Source organism: Neohortaea acidophila (genome assembly GCF_010093505.1).
Source record: "Neohortaea acidophila strain CBS 113389 unplaced genomic scaffold BDY17scaffold_2, whole genome shotgun sequence".
Classification (NCBI taxonomy): Eukaryota; Fungi; Ascomycota; class Dothideomycetes; order Mycosphaerellales; family Teratosphaeriaceae; genus Neohortaea; species Neohortaea acidophila.
The window spans coordinates 2127343-2141820 of NW_022985511.1; the positions used below are offsets into that span (position 1 = coordinate 2127343).

The window sequence follows — 14478 nt, forward strand, 5'->3', positions numbered from 1 at the left end:
GAAATCGCGTCGCGTCTTCCCGAACTTCAACCCGTACCTTCGAGCTGCTCGAGACAACAACCAAAGTGCTTCGGATCATCCACCAGCATCTACACTATTGGACCACATGAGCAGTCTTGGAATTGAGTAGATCATACCATCCTACTTTACGACGCACATAACATGCGCGGGCGTCACCACCACCTCCAACCCTCGGCCGAATCACAATGGTACGTCTATCGTGCTCAACCTCTCCGCCTCACTTGTACGCCACTAACACCATGCAGAACTCCAAATCACTGCGTCGCTTGGCCGCCGATCATGCCGCCCTACACAGCCAACCTCTCCCGCCCAACTACCTCTTCCCCCTTAACGCCTCCACCTCAGACGACCTAACTCAGCTGGACATCCTCCTCGCCGGACCGACACACACCCCCTTCGCCGCAGGCGCATGGAAGCTGCACCTCACCATCCCTCCCGAGTACCCCCAAGCGCCGCCCACCGCGCACTTTCGCACCCCCATCTTCCATCCGAACGTTGATCCCCAGACCGGAGGCGTGTGCGTCGAGACGCTGAAGAGAGACTGGGATAGCAAGCTCACGCTGCGTGATGTGCTTGTTACTATCAGCTGTCTGCTCATTCAGCCGAATCCCGATAGTGCGCTCAATGCCGAGGCGGGAGCGCTGATTCAGGAGGATTATGCGGTTTTTGCGAGGCGGGCGGAGTTGATGACGAGTATACATGCTGTTGTGCCGAAGGTGTTGCAGGCTGCTGTTGCTGAGGCACAACGAAGAGGGCAGGAGGAGAATGCTGGGAATCAGCTAGGCGCTCCGGGCCGGCGAAGAGCAGTAGCAAGACAGCGAGGTGCAGCGTCACGGCGATCAGACGGCTCACCCAGCGGTGCGATCGCTAGGAGACGACAACAGGCTGGCCCGAGTCAGCCATTCATCTTGCAGACGCGCAACGATGATGTCTTTGGAGACGCGCTGCAAGAGGAAGACCGCATGGACACGACGGCAGATGAAGACAGTAGCATGATGGATGTGAACCAGGAAAACGACACGAATAAAATGCCTGCGCAACCTGCAACACCGCAAGCAACGACACCCAGAAGACAGAATGGAGTGGCCATGCCTCTACGGGAATTGATCATGGAGGATGTCACCACCGACAGTGAGGACGAAGACATGGAGCCCGAATACCCTCCAAGCCCGCGAAAGAGTCCAACGAAAAGTCCGGCCAAGCGAAAACACCAACCGACAAATGACACACAGCACGCCGAGAGCAGTCGAGATGCGATGCACCGCGCGCCCAACCTCACACCACCCAACAATCCCAACGCGCAGCCCCTAGCGGAAGATTCTCCCTTCGCCGCGGCTCTCAGCGTATCCCCGCGCAAAGCACAGAAACGGCCAACAACCCCCACATCCAACTGGACGACTGCGGCAGCCCCGCTCATCCCTCGTCTCAAAACCCCGCAAAGCCACGGTGGCATCTTCAAGACGATAGCGCCATCCTCCTCGGAGAAGCGGCGGCAGGAAGCGCGGCGGAAGGAGGAGTTGGACGCCAAGCTTTGGGAGTTGTGTGGGAGAGATATCTGCCGGTGGAACAGCGGTGACTTTGAGGGGGAGCCGTTTGGGATGAAGGCTGGGAGGTGGTGAGGTCAAATGTGCCGATGCGTGATTAAACCAATCAAGCGCCCGTTGTGCGATTGGCAATGTTCATCTGTGCCCCCACCTCGCCACGTGAACTGTGTGTACCCTACCCATGTGCTGACGCGCGAACAGTCAAGCTCTCGTGGCAGTGTGGCCTTTGTCAGGACTTCTTGCCTAATTAGGCAGGTAGCTGCGAATCAGGCTGTGAGCATCGTTTGGCTTGGCGGACATTTACTCAGCTCAATACCTGCAAGCTGTCACTACCAGTCATCGCTCATTCCAACTGAACCCGGGGTGTCTGTGTTTGAGGCCGCGACATGCGCATGCAACCTGCCCCGCCTACCGGAGCCTCGTTCCGGGCGGCATGGCGCTGTATCTTACCATCTATCGGAGCCTCGTTCCCGGGGAGCTGGTCCATGGTTGCACCGGAGCGTTCGTTCCAGGCTATCCCGGGTCAAGCTGCCGAAAACGTTCTGCTTTCAGTCCTCCATGCAGGCATGGCGAACCTAGTAAGCATGGAGAGCACCGGATCTGCACGGAAACCAGGATGTTGTGGAGGCAAGACACCACATCGCCGTCAGTCGGCGCTGGTCCGCGTCCTTTTCGCCGCTCATTAACAATTTGGCCGCCTCGTTTCGCCGCTCATTAACAATCCCGACGACGAAGCATACCGATTCGTAACCGTACCATGCAAGCTTGACGCACCTTGTAATCAATCAGGAGGTGTCGACGAGGGTGGCTCCTTGCCCACATAATAGCTGGAACACACTCGCTGCGCCGGCTCTGCTCCTCTTCTGGTGAGCATGCTCTGTATCTCCAGACACTCGTTAGTGTTGCACAATCGAACATGAGGACGGCACCGCGACACAATGGAAATCGAAAAGCCCCTCCCGCCATCGGATGAGACTGCTGACACTCGCACAACCACGGACGACATAAGCGGGTTGCCCGCAACGCCCTTGTGCGTAGCTACTGAACCCATCGTCTTCTTCTTTGTGCTAATACAGCTCTCCACGCAGCTCCCAATGTTCCACGCCGCGGGAGACTCCTCTCAAAGAACCCCAGAGCGATGTCTGGAGACAACCGCTCCCCGAGAGGGCGCACCAAGTGTTCGAGCAACTCACTGGAAGCCGGCTGGGTCCGTGGAGGATGCAAGATGAGAACACTGCCATTCCATGGCGACAAGTCTTCGTGCGTACTTCTCTCGTATGGGTGCGACCCATATCGCTGACCGAATTCGGCTCTGTAGTTCCGACTTGGGCCCTTGTCCGGGATTCTCGCTCTCTGCCTTGCTCTTGTCTGTGTACTCGCGTCGTTGAGCGTGTTGCTCGGCTCCAACCAGACCGAGGTAGCGGCCTGGCCGAACCCACCGTCGACGTACATTGCAATCTTCACCGCCCTTGGCAACACGTTAATGAGATATGCGGCGTTCCAGGGGGTGATAACTGCGTGGTGGAGGATGGCATTAAATGGGACAAGTCTACGGAATCTGCATTATCAATGGCGCCAGGGGTTAGTCTACCTTCCATCAACAGATGGCGGTACGCTGACATTCCTCCAGCACGAGCCTTCGTGGAGCCATCACAGCTGGCCGCGGCATAGGCTTGCTGGGCCTTGCTTGTCTCTGCTCGACACTTGTCATCATCGATGGACCCCTCCTTCAACGCTCCTCAACCGTCAGGAGTGTTGCGTTCACCATTGATGTCCCCTTGCGTAGGACGATGATGCCTCAGATTCCGACTAGTAAGTCGATTGGCTCGACATCAAGCAGAGATGAATGCTTCCAGTGCTTCGGCGGGCAACAGCGTTGCTACACCCAGCAGCTAATATAATACGCAGATTATACAGGTACTTGGTTTCCAGACCAAGGTGGATACCCCGGGCAATTTGACGACACCGCATTCAACGGCACCATTCCCACTCCCAATGGGCCTGTTAGCAATGGCATCTTTACGACATTCAACTTCGGGTTCAATGAGTATGTCAAGCTCTGGCAGCAAAACAGTGGACTCATGAACGTCGTCGAGGGCTGCCCAGAGGGGTTGGAATGCACGGCGAAACTTGTCGGACCTGCGCTGGCACCGACGTCTTGTGTCTCCCGTGCACAGACGTATGACTTTATGACACCTTGGCCCGCGAAGGACGAGGCAAAGTTCAACAGGGGCGTTCCCTTTCAATTGCTTCTCTTCTTGACCGCCACCGAGCTGGTCGTAGACGGATCAAACGAGAAGATCAACTCGATCACCGGGTCGTCTGAGTTCGTTGGAGACTCGTGTAATGCTACATTCACTTACAACATCTGCACGCTGGAGTCGGCCATTGGCGAGTACGATGTGTCGATCATCGGGAATACAACAACCATCCTGTCCGCGAGTGCGCCGAACATCCTCGCGATCGCGAAGAATGCGCCCGTCACCCGTGTGCAGAACCTGCCGGGATTCCCTCAACACAAGTCGACGCTGGGCGGCGTCGTTGCTTTCCATCACCAGCGGTGGGATGCCTTTACTTACTTGATGAATGCAGACGGACAGGGAGACTACGACACCTTCATCGGCGGCTCTAACACGCCTTCGTCGTTCGCGCTGCCCTCTGGACACCACGCAAATGGCCCCGAGGGTGGCTGCACTGGCTTCTCCGACCCGAGAGACGACTACATGGCCAGTATCAACAAGCTAATGGTACGGCTGTCCTCCGCCCTTCCCACTCGTCAACGTACATGTCCGCTTCGAATATGCTAACTTCATGAGCCACAGTTGTCCTACGGGATGGCTGCTGCGCAAGGCGTAGGAGACCTGACATTAGAAGATATGGATCCCGCCTTCCAAGTCAACACTCAGACCATGGGGCAAGCTTATGGCCAACACAACGTCTTTCATACCGACTTCCGGTACTTCGCCGGCGCTCTCATCATCGAAATCATCTGTGTCGCGCTCGTGGTCCCGACGTACTGGGGCTGGTGGAAGGTTGGACGAACAGTGTCCTTTTCGCCTTTGGAGATTGCAAAGGTATGGCAAGCAGAGCAGTTTGACACCTCCAAGTCGTGTTAGCAGTCGCTGATGCATAGTCCAGGCATTCGAGGCGCCGATGCTGGCGGAAGCGCATTCGAATTCCCCAAGTGCTGCGGTCGCCGATCGCTATGCTGACCGCATCGTTCAGTATGGAGTGGTGCCCGTGGATGGAGACGGAAGAAAAGTCAAGCTTGCATTTGCGGATGTGGATCGGGTGGCGAGGCCCAAGCAGGGCACTCTTATTGATGTGTAGCCTTCCACTGCTTCCCCTCACAAAATAAAGAGATCAACGTGCTCGGTAATAATACAGACGTCGGATTGCTCCCGCCTCTCAACGATGAAGCTTGCAAGAACGCTACAATTGCATCAATGTACGTTGCTAACCTACGGTAGATTCGGAAAGATCTCCGCGCCGGGCTGAGGATAGATTTTCGGTCCGTTCGTGGGGGCCAGCGGCTGCCGGCCAGCCCAGTCTCTGATGTCGTGGAAGTTGCGGCAAGTATGCTGCCTGGTGAAGTCGGGGAAGATGTGCGCGTCCTCTTCCTCGCCCCACCAAACGAACGGCACGAGGCCAATGTCCGCGTTGCACATGAGCACTTGGCGCAGATTGTCCAAGCAGTGAGCTGTAGCGACGGGGTGTCAGTCATGGCCCGCATCAGGGACTCTGGGGGCCGCTGTGGATGTACGCACTGATGTGGTATTTGAGCGTCGCTTCGCTGTTCACGAACGGGCCCTTGCCCTGCGCTTTGTAGTAGTCGATGTTGAGATACGAGCTTTGCCGGAGAAGGTTCTGGCTTGCGTCAATACATGACCGTTACTCATTTGGCGGGAATGCAGAGGGGAAGGGGCCCGTCGTCGTACCAGGCAATGCAGCTGATGAAGCACCTCCACCGTCACCGGATACCCTGGTCCGCCTTGCTCCTCGGGGTACATGACTCGGCCTGAAGGCACGCCGGCTCTCGCGGCCTCCTCGGGCGATAACAGGAACGCGTGGACTGCCTCGACGGTTAATCAAACGACTTGGCTCGTGAGGGATGAGCCGGCGACTCACAGTCAATGCCGAGCGAATCCCAAGCCTCATCTGTTTCCGGCCCGGCCTTTCCTCTCCACGGCGTCAGATTCAGGAAGGAACCGTTGAAAGTCTCGGTGTGGTATGTGATGTCGAAGTCCTTCTGCACCGGGCCTGGAAGAAGCGTGGTAAGTCGAGTGCTCATGCCAGGCAGGACATGACAGGCTAACTCACTCCAGTATCTCGAGGTATGCGCCGTGCACAACTGATCTCTCGATGACCGCCACAAGATCATCGTGAACCCCCACCACAGGACGAGTTGCACGCAAAAAATGGCCAGATGGATTGTGAACGGCCGTCGCCATGAGTTCGACGGGCCATGACTGCGTCGAGGCGCCTCTTCTGCCTCACTACTGTCGGTCGTGTCGCTCGCTCCGTCCATCAATTGCTGTTTCTCCCCCAAAGGCGTGTACTTGTGGCTCAACGACTGAATGGCTTTGCGGACGTCCATTATTGCGAGGCCGATTGGAAAGATTTCGTCCTCTTGGAATAAATTGAGAGGAAGACGGACTAGAAAGGATCGGAATCGACGGGCCTTTGTCGACAGCGAAGTCCTATGCGCAGCTGGCGTGGATGTTGCCGACCCGTAACCACGCAGCTGCATGTTGCACTCTGCGGGGCTGCTAGCCTTGAGCTACGCCTTGTATCGGCGCAAAGTCTATCTCGCTAGGGTCGTTACATCCGCATTCGCAATGCACGTTGGTATGGAATGCATAGGCTGTGCACGCAGGCTGTGCACCGACTACGCGTGATGTGTAGAGCGCGGCGAGACTCACACTGCTATTCCACACCCCTCAACGAATGAAACTGGTGATACACCGCGCGACTTACCGTTGTGTGCATTGTCGGCAGCTCTGAAGGCTCCACTCGCTGCGATGTGAGCTGCTCACGGTTGATACCGACGTTGCATCCGGACCGACGCTCACCGAGCTCGACACTAAGAGATCAGCAACGAAGCGTGGAAAAGGTGTGGACGGATCCACTCGTGTTGAACAAGCGGACCATGGCTGCTCGCGAGCCCTGCGGCAACATGCAAAGATGTTGCATTGATGGAGGAAGATGCCGCAGAAAGGTGTGGAGTGCGAGTGCAGCTACCTTCCAAGGCCGAGCGAGGCGGATGATGTGGCTCGGATGATGTGACTCTCATATAAGAGCGGCTGTATCAACGCATCCGGAGTGCCACACCTTCGAACCATTGACCTTTGAATCACACGCCGTTCTGCTCATATCATTGTCGATCACCAAATCCGCCTACGAGATACAACGCCAACATGAAGTCCGGCTTTCTTCCTTTGGCGGTATTGACTGCTTTGGCTGCCTTTGCAGGCCCGATTTTGGCTGCTCCCGTGCAAGATGTGAAGGTGAGGTGGTAATGCACGCTGGCCTGAGTCGTCTAGGATGGCTAACTCGTAAACAGCGCGGCGAAGATCAGGCCAGCACCGTCTTCTACGTCGGCTATCACAAGGCGGTGGAAGATGCTGTTGCAGCTGAGAAGCGCGGCGAGGATCAAGCTAGCACCGTCTTCTACGTCGGCTATCACAAGGCGGTGGAAGATGCTGTTGCAGCGGAGAAGCGCGGCGAGGACCAAGCCAGCACCGTCTTCTACGTCGGCTATCACAAGGCGGTCGAGGACGCAGCTGCAGCAGCAGAGAAGCGCGGCGAGGACGAGGCCAACACCGTCTTTTACGCCGGCTACCGCAAGGCTGTCGAAGATGCAGCAGCGGCAGCGGAGAAGCGTGACGAGGACCAAGCCAGCACCGTCTTCTACGTCGGCTACCGCAAAGCGGTCGAGGATGCGGCGGCGGCGGCAGAGAAGCGCAACGAGGATCAGGCCAGCACCGTCTTTTACGTTGGATATCGCAAGGCGGTCGAGGATGCAGCTGCAGCAGCAGAGTAGCGCCATGCGGACCCATGGTCTTCTACACTGGACAAGGCGAGCGTGTCCATGATGGGACGGCTGACGAAGAGTGAAAGGGAGAGCGGCAGCGAGGGTAGGAGATATGCGTGCAAGTACACAGACGGGCGGGTCAGATGTTTCGAATCGATCATTGCTTGCCTGCTTGCTTACTTTCCCCGAGTCTCGTCTTATCTCGTGGCATGCTTTCGCAGATTCCGCTTCGACGGAATGTAACGAAGTGCCGGCATGCCGAGCACGCCTTGGCCTAGACCCGGGAAGTAGAGTGATGAGGGCAGGCAGGTAGGGTGTCATCAAGAGGGCGTCAGTATGGGCTAATGCAGGCCAACGTCAAGCGTGCCGCCGTTTTCTTGCATTCGTCCGGTTGGCAATAGTGGACCTGCTCGCCTTAGTGAATGTTTCCGTACAACGTTGGCCAGGTCGGTGGCATTGATTCGGGTGGAACCAAGGCGTGATATGACAAATGCATCAGCGGCTTGCGGCAGAAGAGAGGGGGCGTTGCATCTCGGCATGAAGTGAGGTTGCAGGTAACTTTGAAGCTTCGCACGCGGCTGACGCATGGCAAATGGACACGCGAGCATGAAGGTCTGCTTCAAGAGTGCAACCGCAATAAAGCACAGCAGTGCGGTGACGGGGTAGGAGAAAGCAGCGTGGGAAAGAGTAGCAAAAAATCCAAAAGAATTACTGGCCACCACTCGACAGAGTCTGACGACGTGGGCAGGACTCGAACCTACGCCCCCGAAGGGAATTGATATCTACTCAATCACCCAAAGGTAATTAAGTTCTAGTCAATCGCATTAACCGCTTTGCTACCACGCCAGCAAGGTTGGTGCCGAAGTGTGCGGGTGAATTCAAGATATCCACTGGCTGAATTTACCCGAAACCTTTCCGTCTCCCACTGAGCGTTGGACGGCGCAAAGCTGTTCGTGTTCGGTATCTTTGATAGATTTTTTAAACATACGTAGCCTCATAAACCTGAACAGAGATGAGACGTGATTACTATTGTCGACTTGGGCTGTTCTTTCACGGCCGGTATCTTCAGCGCGCTGCGGGGGTTTTGTAGCTGGAGAAGTGAGCAGCGAAGGGATCATCAACACAAGTACATTTACTTCGCCGACCGTCGACATCTGGAATGCATGAAATTAATTGATCTTACCGATATTTTGACCATCAAAGAAGGCGTTCAAGGCGTGTGTTGAGATGAAGGCAATCACATGCAATCGCGGGGCCATCCACGCCTACGTCATGCGCACGCACAAAGCGGCGAATAAGGCGACGAGCAGGCACAAAGGCAAACCCAATGGACGGGAAGAGCACAAGAGTTGCCTGTTCCCCCCTGTGCCATCCCGTTGATTTGCCGAAACGTGCACAGCTTCATTGGAGCTCTTTGCTTCTGCCTTCTTTTTCTCTCTTCCTCACATAATCTACCATATCTCACTCGTATTCACCACCCACACACGGTGCCATCGGAGATGAACGCGGCTTAATCCCTTAAATGAAATGTGCCTGGCGCTAACCACATCCAACCCCACCACCACCATCCTCGTCTCACTCCTCCCACGACATGTCGTCTCCCACCCGCGTAGACTCGCCCATGGCCGTCCCCTTCCTCCCCATCACCTTCGATAACGCGGAGCCCGAGGCGTCCGCTCTCAAGCTCGCGTATGCCCTGCGGCCCGCGTGGAAGGAGTCGGAGGGCGAGGTGGAGATTGAGAAGTTCACCGACGGCATCACCAATGTCCTCTGCAAAGCCACCAAGCAGCATCCCGGCCGGACGGATGCGCAGAATGATCAGGACGCCGTGCTGATGCGCGCGTACGGACAGGGCACCGCCGTGCTCATCGATCGCGAGCGGGAGATGAAGGCGCATAACTTGCTCGCCAATACCGGCCTCGCTCCGCCTTTATTAGCGCGCTTCGAGAACGGCCTCATGTACGGCTTTGTGCAAGGGCACGTCTGCTCGCCGGAGGATCTGCGCAAACCCGCCGTCTACCGCCAGACGGCCAAGCTCATCGGCCAATGGCACGCCGCCCTCCCCATCTCCGCCATCACCTCCACCCCCGACCTCGAAAAGGACGCCGCGGACCGCAAGCACTGCGGCCTCAAAGACGGCAAGCACACGCGGCCCATGCCCAACATCTGGAGTCTGATGCAGCACTGGATCGACGCGCTGCCCGAATCGACGCCAAAAGAGAAGGAGCGCAAAACCGTGCTCGACGCCGAACTCACCCAGCTCTCCGCCCGCTTCGGCGAAACGCCCGGCCTCGACGGCCGCGACTACATCTTCTCCCACTGCGACCTGCTCTCCGGCAACGTCGTCATCCAAACCCCGTCCGGCACAAAGTGGGACGGCAGCGAGAAGCCCGTCTCCTTCATCGACTACGAGTACTCCACCCCCGGGCCCGCAGCCTTCGACATCGCAAACCACTTCGCCGAGTGGGCGGGCTTCGAATGCGACCACGCCGGCGTCCCCACACGCTCCCAGCGCCGCGACTTCCTCAAGCACTACGTCGGCGCTTTCCGCTACCATTCCATCTCGGATGATATCACGACTTCCGTGGATATCGACATGCGGGAAGATGTGGAGCAGCTATTTCGCCAGATTGACGAGTTCCGCGGGCTCCCTGGCTTCTTTTGGGGGATTTGGGCGCTGATTCAGGCGATGATTAGTTTGATTGAGTTTGATTATCCGTCGTATGCCGAGCTGCGGTTGGGTGAATACTGGGCGTGGAAGGCGGAAGAAGATGGGTCGCGGAAGCAGAAAGGAGAGGAGATGACGGTGCGGGAACGACGGTGGGCGGAGGAATGATGATGATCCTCTGTCCTTTGTCATTGTCGTCATCACGTTGGAGGTGGTCTAATTGCCGGGGGTTGTGAAGTGTGCTGGAGGAATGCGTTGCAATCTCATTCAACATGATACCCCCGATTGGCGAGAGCAGAGCGGATGCGCTTAGATATTGCTCCTTCTAACCTGTAGACATCGCCTGGGTAGAGAGAGGAAAATCAGCTCCATGGGAGGGAATGATGGAGCAGTCTCTAATAATGATCTACATAGCTGCCTGCAAAAGTGTACATTTCACCCCCCTTACTTCCCATGAGCAATGCTAATGTGCTGCGCAAAGTACTGCTTCACAATGGCAATGTCGTTGGCGGTGTTGATCATGTTGAAGCCCTCGTCGGCATACTTCTTCGCCTGCTCGCCCGTCCCGGTGTACATGCCGCTGTACTTGCCTGCGTCCTGCGCGGCCTTGTGGATCGTCGCAATCGCCTGGTCGAGTTCGGGGGCAGTCTTGCCTCCATTCAGAACCATAGGATGACCAATGGAGTTGCCAAGATCGTTAGGACCGATGAACAGCACGTCAATCCCGTCCACGCCGGCAATCTCTTTGACTTGCTCCAGTGCAGACTTGGTCTCGATTTGCACGATAATGACAATGGAGCTGTTGGAGTGCTCGTAGTAATCCGCCCACGGCACCTCCTTCACCTCCCCCGTCTTGCCGGAAATCCACTTCTCCATCGACAACGCGCTACCGAGCCCGCGATTCCCCTGCGGCGGGAAACGCGAGAATTTGACGATATTCCGCGCCTCCTCGGCCGTCTGCAGGAGCGGGACGATGATGCCGTGGGCGCCTGCGTCGAGCGCGCGTTTAATCATCCAATGCTGGCCTTCTTGCACGCGCACGATGGGGCTGACGCCGCAGGCTGCGATGGCGGCTACGGCTTCGTGCATGCTGTCGTCGGACATTTGGCCGTGCTCGCAGTCTACGCAGACCCAGTCGAGGTTGGGAGTGCGGGCGATGAGGCGGGAGAGGTTGGTGCCTGGGAGGCCCTGGGGGTTTGTTAGAAGGGGGGTTTGCATTGGAGTATTGGGGACGGACCTGCCATCCTCCGAATGAAGGCTTGCCTGATTTCAAGGCTTGTAATAGGCGGTTGGCGGATTGCATTGCGGACATGATGGCGGTTGGCGTGGACTGGCAAGGCTTTCACGGGGATGAGGAGGGAAAGAGTAGTTTCGTAGGTATCAGCAAGGTCGATGGTCGAGTTATGATCACAAAAGTAGTAGCAGGATGATTGGTATTCGGAAGAGCGATCTCGCAAATTCAGAGTCGCATTGTGGTGGGGTCTGACCCCTCGAGCCCCTCCAAAGCCGCCGGGAGTCGGAGTTGTCATCCGCATTAGGCAGTTGGAGTAGACATGCGGGTGTTGTTGATTCTTATTACTGTCCAGATGATTGCAATGCTTGGGTGATGGCCTGTTCCAGCTCGGTCTGAGTGAAGCGATGCATCAATTTCCGCGCGTTTGTCGTGGTTTCGAAGGGCTGCTGCTGCTTCTCCGGCGCGTCTACGTGAAGCTATATCCATCCATGAGTGGAGCATTCTTGAATGAGAAGAGCGATTCACGTACCACCGGCGTGTCAAATTCATACAACGCCTTCCACTTCTGCTGCTGTTTCTCCATCACGTCGATTTCCTCGTACTCAAAGGGCCTTCGCTTGCCCACGTAGTTGATGACTTCTTTGGCATCGTCGCACAAGGAGCAGTTGGGACGGGTGAAGAGGGTCAAGCGGAGGCGCTGCTGCAGCAGGATCGCCGTTGCTCTCATCTTCGTCGATCTCGTTGTCGTTAGAATTGGTTTGTGATGCCCTCGACAAGTGTCGGAGGCTTCTTTCTGCCTTATGAGCCCTGAATTTCCCGAGCCAAGCGCGTGACGTAAGGCGACGAGATTCGGCGGGCTGAAATTGGAACTTTTGTCAAACACCACTTCCGCCGCCATCCCATCCCGACCTCTATCCCTCCCCGTCCCTCGTGACGCAGCATGGCGAGCAAATGCGTGCACAAAGGCTGCGGCAAGGTCTTCTCCGACCCTGACGAGCCTTGCATTTACCATCCCGGTAGGTTTTGCTTAACCCAACAGCTCCGCCGATGCAGCGATTGATTGTCTCTTCCAGGACCGCCCGAGTTTCACGAAGGTCAAAAAGGTCGGTCTATTCTTTGGTATACACACCATCCACATGTTTGACTGACAATCCATGCCCAGGCTGGAAATGCTGCAAACCTCGCGTCCTCACCTTTGACGAATTCATGACCATCCCGCCTTGCACAACAGGCAAACACAGCACCGTCGACGACACCCCCGCCCCCACCCCCAAAGCGAACAACGACGAAGTCGAAGCCAAGATTCGCGCGCAGACCGAACAAGCCGCAGCAAACCTCACCCCCGCAGTCGCCCGCGTGGCCGTCTCCGCACAACCGCCGCCTGCAACGTCCAGTCCCGCTCCGCCCGAAGACGAAGACGACGATCCTGACCTCCCGATCCCCTCCGGAGCGACGTGCAAACGGAGAGGATGCGGACAGACATATACTGCAGGACAAGATCGAGACGCCGAGCAATGCGTGCATCACCCCGGGCAAGCCCTCTTCCACGAAGGCAGCAAAGGCTGGACATGTTGCAAGAAGCGCGTGCTCGAGTTCGACGAGTTCATGCGCATCCCCGGGTGCAAGACAAAATCGCGACACTGCTTTATAGGGCAGAAGAAAGATGCGTCGAAGGAGGAGGAATTGGCGGACGTGAGGAACGATTTCTACCAGACGGCCACCACGGTCATTGCATCGTTATATCTCAAGAAAATCGACAAGGAGCGGTCGAAGGTTGACTTTACGTCGGATGGTCGGACGCTGGAGCTGGATTTGCATACTGCTGATCACAAGCATTACCAGGCGTCGATGCAGTTGTTCGGATCGATCAAGTCGGCAGAGAGCACGTTCAAAATCATGGGCACCAAGTTGGAGTTGACGTTGGCCAAGGCGGATGGCGCTGGCTGGCCGGTATTGAGGGCGACGGATCCGCATACGGGGAGTATCATTCAAGCTGGACGGGCGGGAAAAGTATGAGAGGTGGGAAGGCACTGGGAAGAACGATACAGGAAGCATAGCGTCGGAGTTGTTGCTGTCGGCGGATTGGAACTCCGTACGGCCTGGGTTTAGGGGGAATGGTATCCGGCTGTGGTCCAACAAACATCATTCAATACAGATTACAATCGAGCACGCCATCCACTGTCCTACACTCTACACCACGACTCCCCCTTCCATCGCGCCCTCGACTCCACCCTTCCACCTTCTTAAACCATGCCCTCGACTCTACCCGGCTCCAACGCCAGCCCGCTACGAGACAGACAACGTAAAACGAAAATGTGCATCCACCAAAGCAGCACAACCTACACCTGTGGCCTCCACATCCACCGCCTCACTCGTCGACGATGTCTCTGTCCCTCCTCCTCCAACAGACCATGCACCGCACGAGTAGTCGAGCAACGGGAAAGGCGACGAGAAGTCTGCTCGACTTGTGCGGGATGTGGGAATGGGCTTGCTTTGCGTATGCAGTCGATTGGCCACGAAGAATGGATGGCGGCGGTTGGGACGGGGAGGCGCTGGAGAGTGGTGAGAGGAGTGGGGAGGTGTGAGTCGGAGTCTGTGAATGACGTTGGGAGCATGCGGTTTGAGGGGAAGGATGAGAGCGGGCTGAGCGTTTGGAGGGAAGGAAGAGGCATTGCCTTCGTGGCATTTGTGCTGTGTCGTGAAGAGTGGTAGTAGCTCTTTGGGAATGGCTGTGCCAGACTCTTAATTCCCATCTCTGGGGCTAGAATGATGATGCACTTATGCGCGTGCTTGTCTTCTCTGCCACGTGCAGTATCAGTGCACTCGAAAAGGCGATGTTCTTCCGCACCATCTTGTGTCGAGTGCAATCGACCAGGACGCGTGATGCGCCATGTCGGCCACGCAGGGGTATAAGGCCAATACCCGCGTTTCGCCCGCCGTCTCTGTAGAGCAAGCGTTAGGTAGTCAACATCTTCGT

At 56.7% G+C, this 14478-nt stretch overlaps 9 protein-coding genes and 1 non-coding gene across 10 annotated transcripts; 6 read left to right on the forward strand and 4 right to left on the reverse strand.

Annotated features, from left to right (window-relative positions):
- The first annotated feature begins 50 nt into the window (after positions 1-50).
- Positions 51-1796, forward strand: BDY17DRAFT_89121 (ubiquitin-conjugating enzyme/RWD-like protein). The gene is made up of 2 exons (XM_033738808.1): positions 51-209; positions 267-1796. Exons 1-2 carry the CDS (start codon positions 207-209, stop codon positions 1638-1640), a joined length of 1377 nt encoding a protein of 458 aa, XP_033593487.1. The 5' UTR covers positions 51-206; the 3' UTR covers positions 1641-1796.
- A 707-nt stretch (positions 1797-2503) lies between these two features.
- Positions 2504-4895, forward strand: BDY17DRAFT_321669 (uncharacterized protein; the record flags this gene model as incomplete). Its single annotated transcript, XM_033736667.1, has 7 exons — positions 2504-2595; positions 2654-2825; positions 2884-3146; positions 3196-3377; positions 3474-4312; positions 4388-4639; positions 4704-4895. 7 exons carry the CDS (start codon positions 2504-2506, stop codon positions 4893-4895), a joined length of 1992 nt encoding a protein of 663 aa, XP_033593488.1.
- Positions 4896-5026: 131 nt separating this feature from the next.
- Positions 5027-6162, reverse strand: BDY17DRAFT_321670 (uncharacterized protein; the record flags this gene model as incomplete). Its single annotated transcript, XM_033736668.1, has 5 exons — positions 5027-5265; positions 5333-5432; positions 5504-5637; positions 5694-5825; positions 5886-6162. 5 exons carry the CDS (start codon positions 6160-6162, stop codon positions 5027-5029), a joined length of 882 nt encoding a protein of 293 aa, XP_033593489.1.
- An 820-nt stretch (positions 6163-6982) lies between these two features.
- BDY17DRAFT_308267 (uncharacterized protein) lies at positions 6983-7608 on the forward strand (the record flags this gene model as incomplete). The annotated part of the gene is made up of 2 exons (XM_033735190.1): positions 6983-7072; positions 7129-7608. 2 exons carry the CDS (start codon positions 6983-6985, stop codon positions 7606-7608), a joined length of 570 nt encoding a protein of 189 aa, XP_033593490.1.
- Positions 7609-8335: 727 nt separating this feature from the next.
- Positions 8336-8445, reverse strand: BDY17DRAFT_t7. The gene has a single exon. It is a non-coding gene; the product is annotated as a tRNA-Ser (tRNA).
- Positions 8446-8940: 495 nt separating this feature from the next.
- Positions 8941-10659, forward strand: BDY17DRAFT_292351 (putative choline/ethanolamine kinase). Its single transcript, XM_033732807.1, has one exon. The coding sequence runs from the start codon at positions 9191-9193 to the stop codon at positions 10433-10435; it is 1245 nt and encodes a 414-aa protein (XP_033593491.1). The 5' UTR covers positions 8941-9190; the 3' UTR covers positions 10436-10659.
- Positions 10660-11526, reverse strand: BDY17DRAFT_292352 (Pyruvate/Phosphoenolpyruvate kinase-like domain-containing protein). Its single transcript, XM_033732808.1, has one exon. The coding sequence runs from the start codon at positions 11483-11485 to the stop codon at positions 10712-10714; it is 774 nt and encodes a 257-aa protein (XP_033593492.1). The 5' UTR covers positions 11486-11526; the 3' UTR covers positions 10660-10711.
- A 316-nt stretch (positions 11527-11842) lies between these two features.
- Positions 11843-12228, reverse strand: BDY17DRAFT_308270 (glutaredoxin-like domain-containing protein; the record flags this gene model as incomplete). The annotated part of the gene is made up of 2 exons (XM_033735191.1): positions 11843-11977; positions 12031-12228. The coding sequence occupies 2 exons, from the start codon at positions 12226-12228 to the stop codon at positions 11843-11845; spliced, it is 333 nt and encodes a 110-aa protein (XP_033593493.1).
- A 213-nt stretch (positions 12229-12441) lies between these two features.
- On the forward strand, positions 12442-13517 carry BDY17DRAFT_315493 (HSP20-like chaperone; the record flags this gene model as incomplete). Its single annotated transcript, XM_033735914.1, has 3 exons — positions 12442-12517; positions 12575-12604; positions 12664-13517. The coding sequence occupies 3 exons, from the start codon at positions 12442-12444 to the stop codon at positions 13515-13517; spliced, it is 960 nt and encodes a 319-aa protein (XP_033593494.1).
- Positions 13518-13634: 117 nt separating this feature from the next.
- BDY17DRAFT_89225 (uncharacterized protein) lies at positions 13635-14397 on the forward strand. The gene has a single exon (XM_033738809.1). The coding sequence runs from the start codon at positions 13752-13754 to the stop codon at positions 14211-14213; it is 462 nt and encodes a 153-aa protein (XP_033593495.1). The 5' UTR covers positions 13635-13751; the 3' UTR covers positions 14214-14397.
- The last annotated feature ends 81 nt before the right edge of the window (positions 14398-14478 follow it).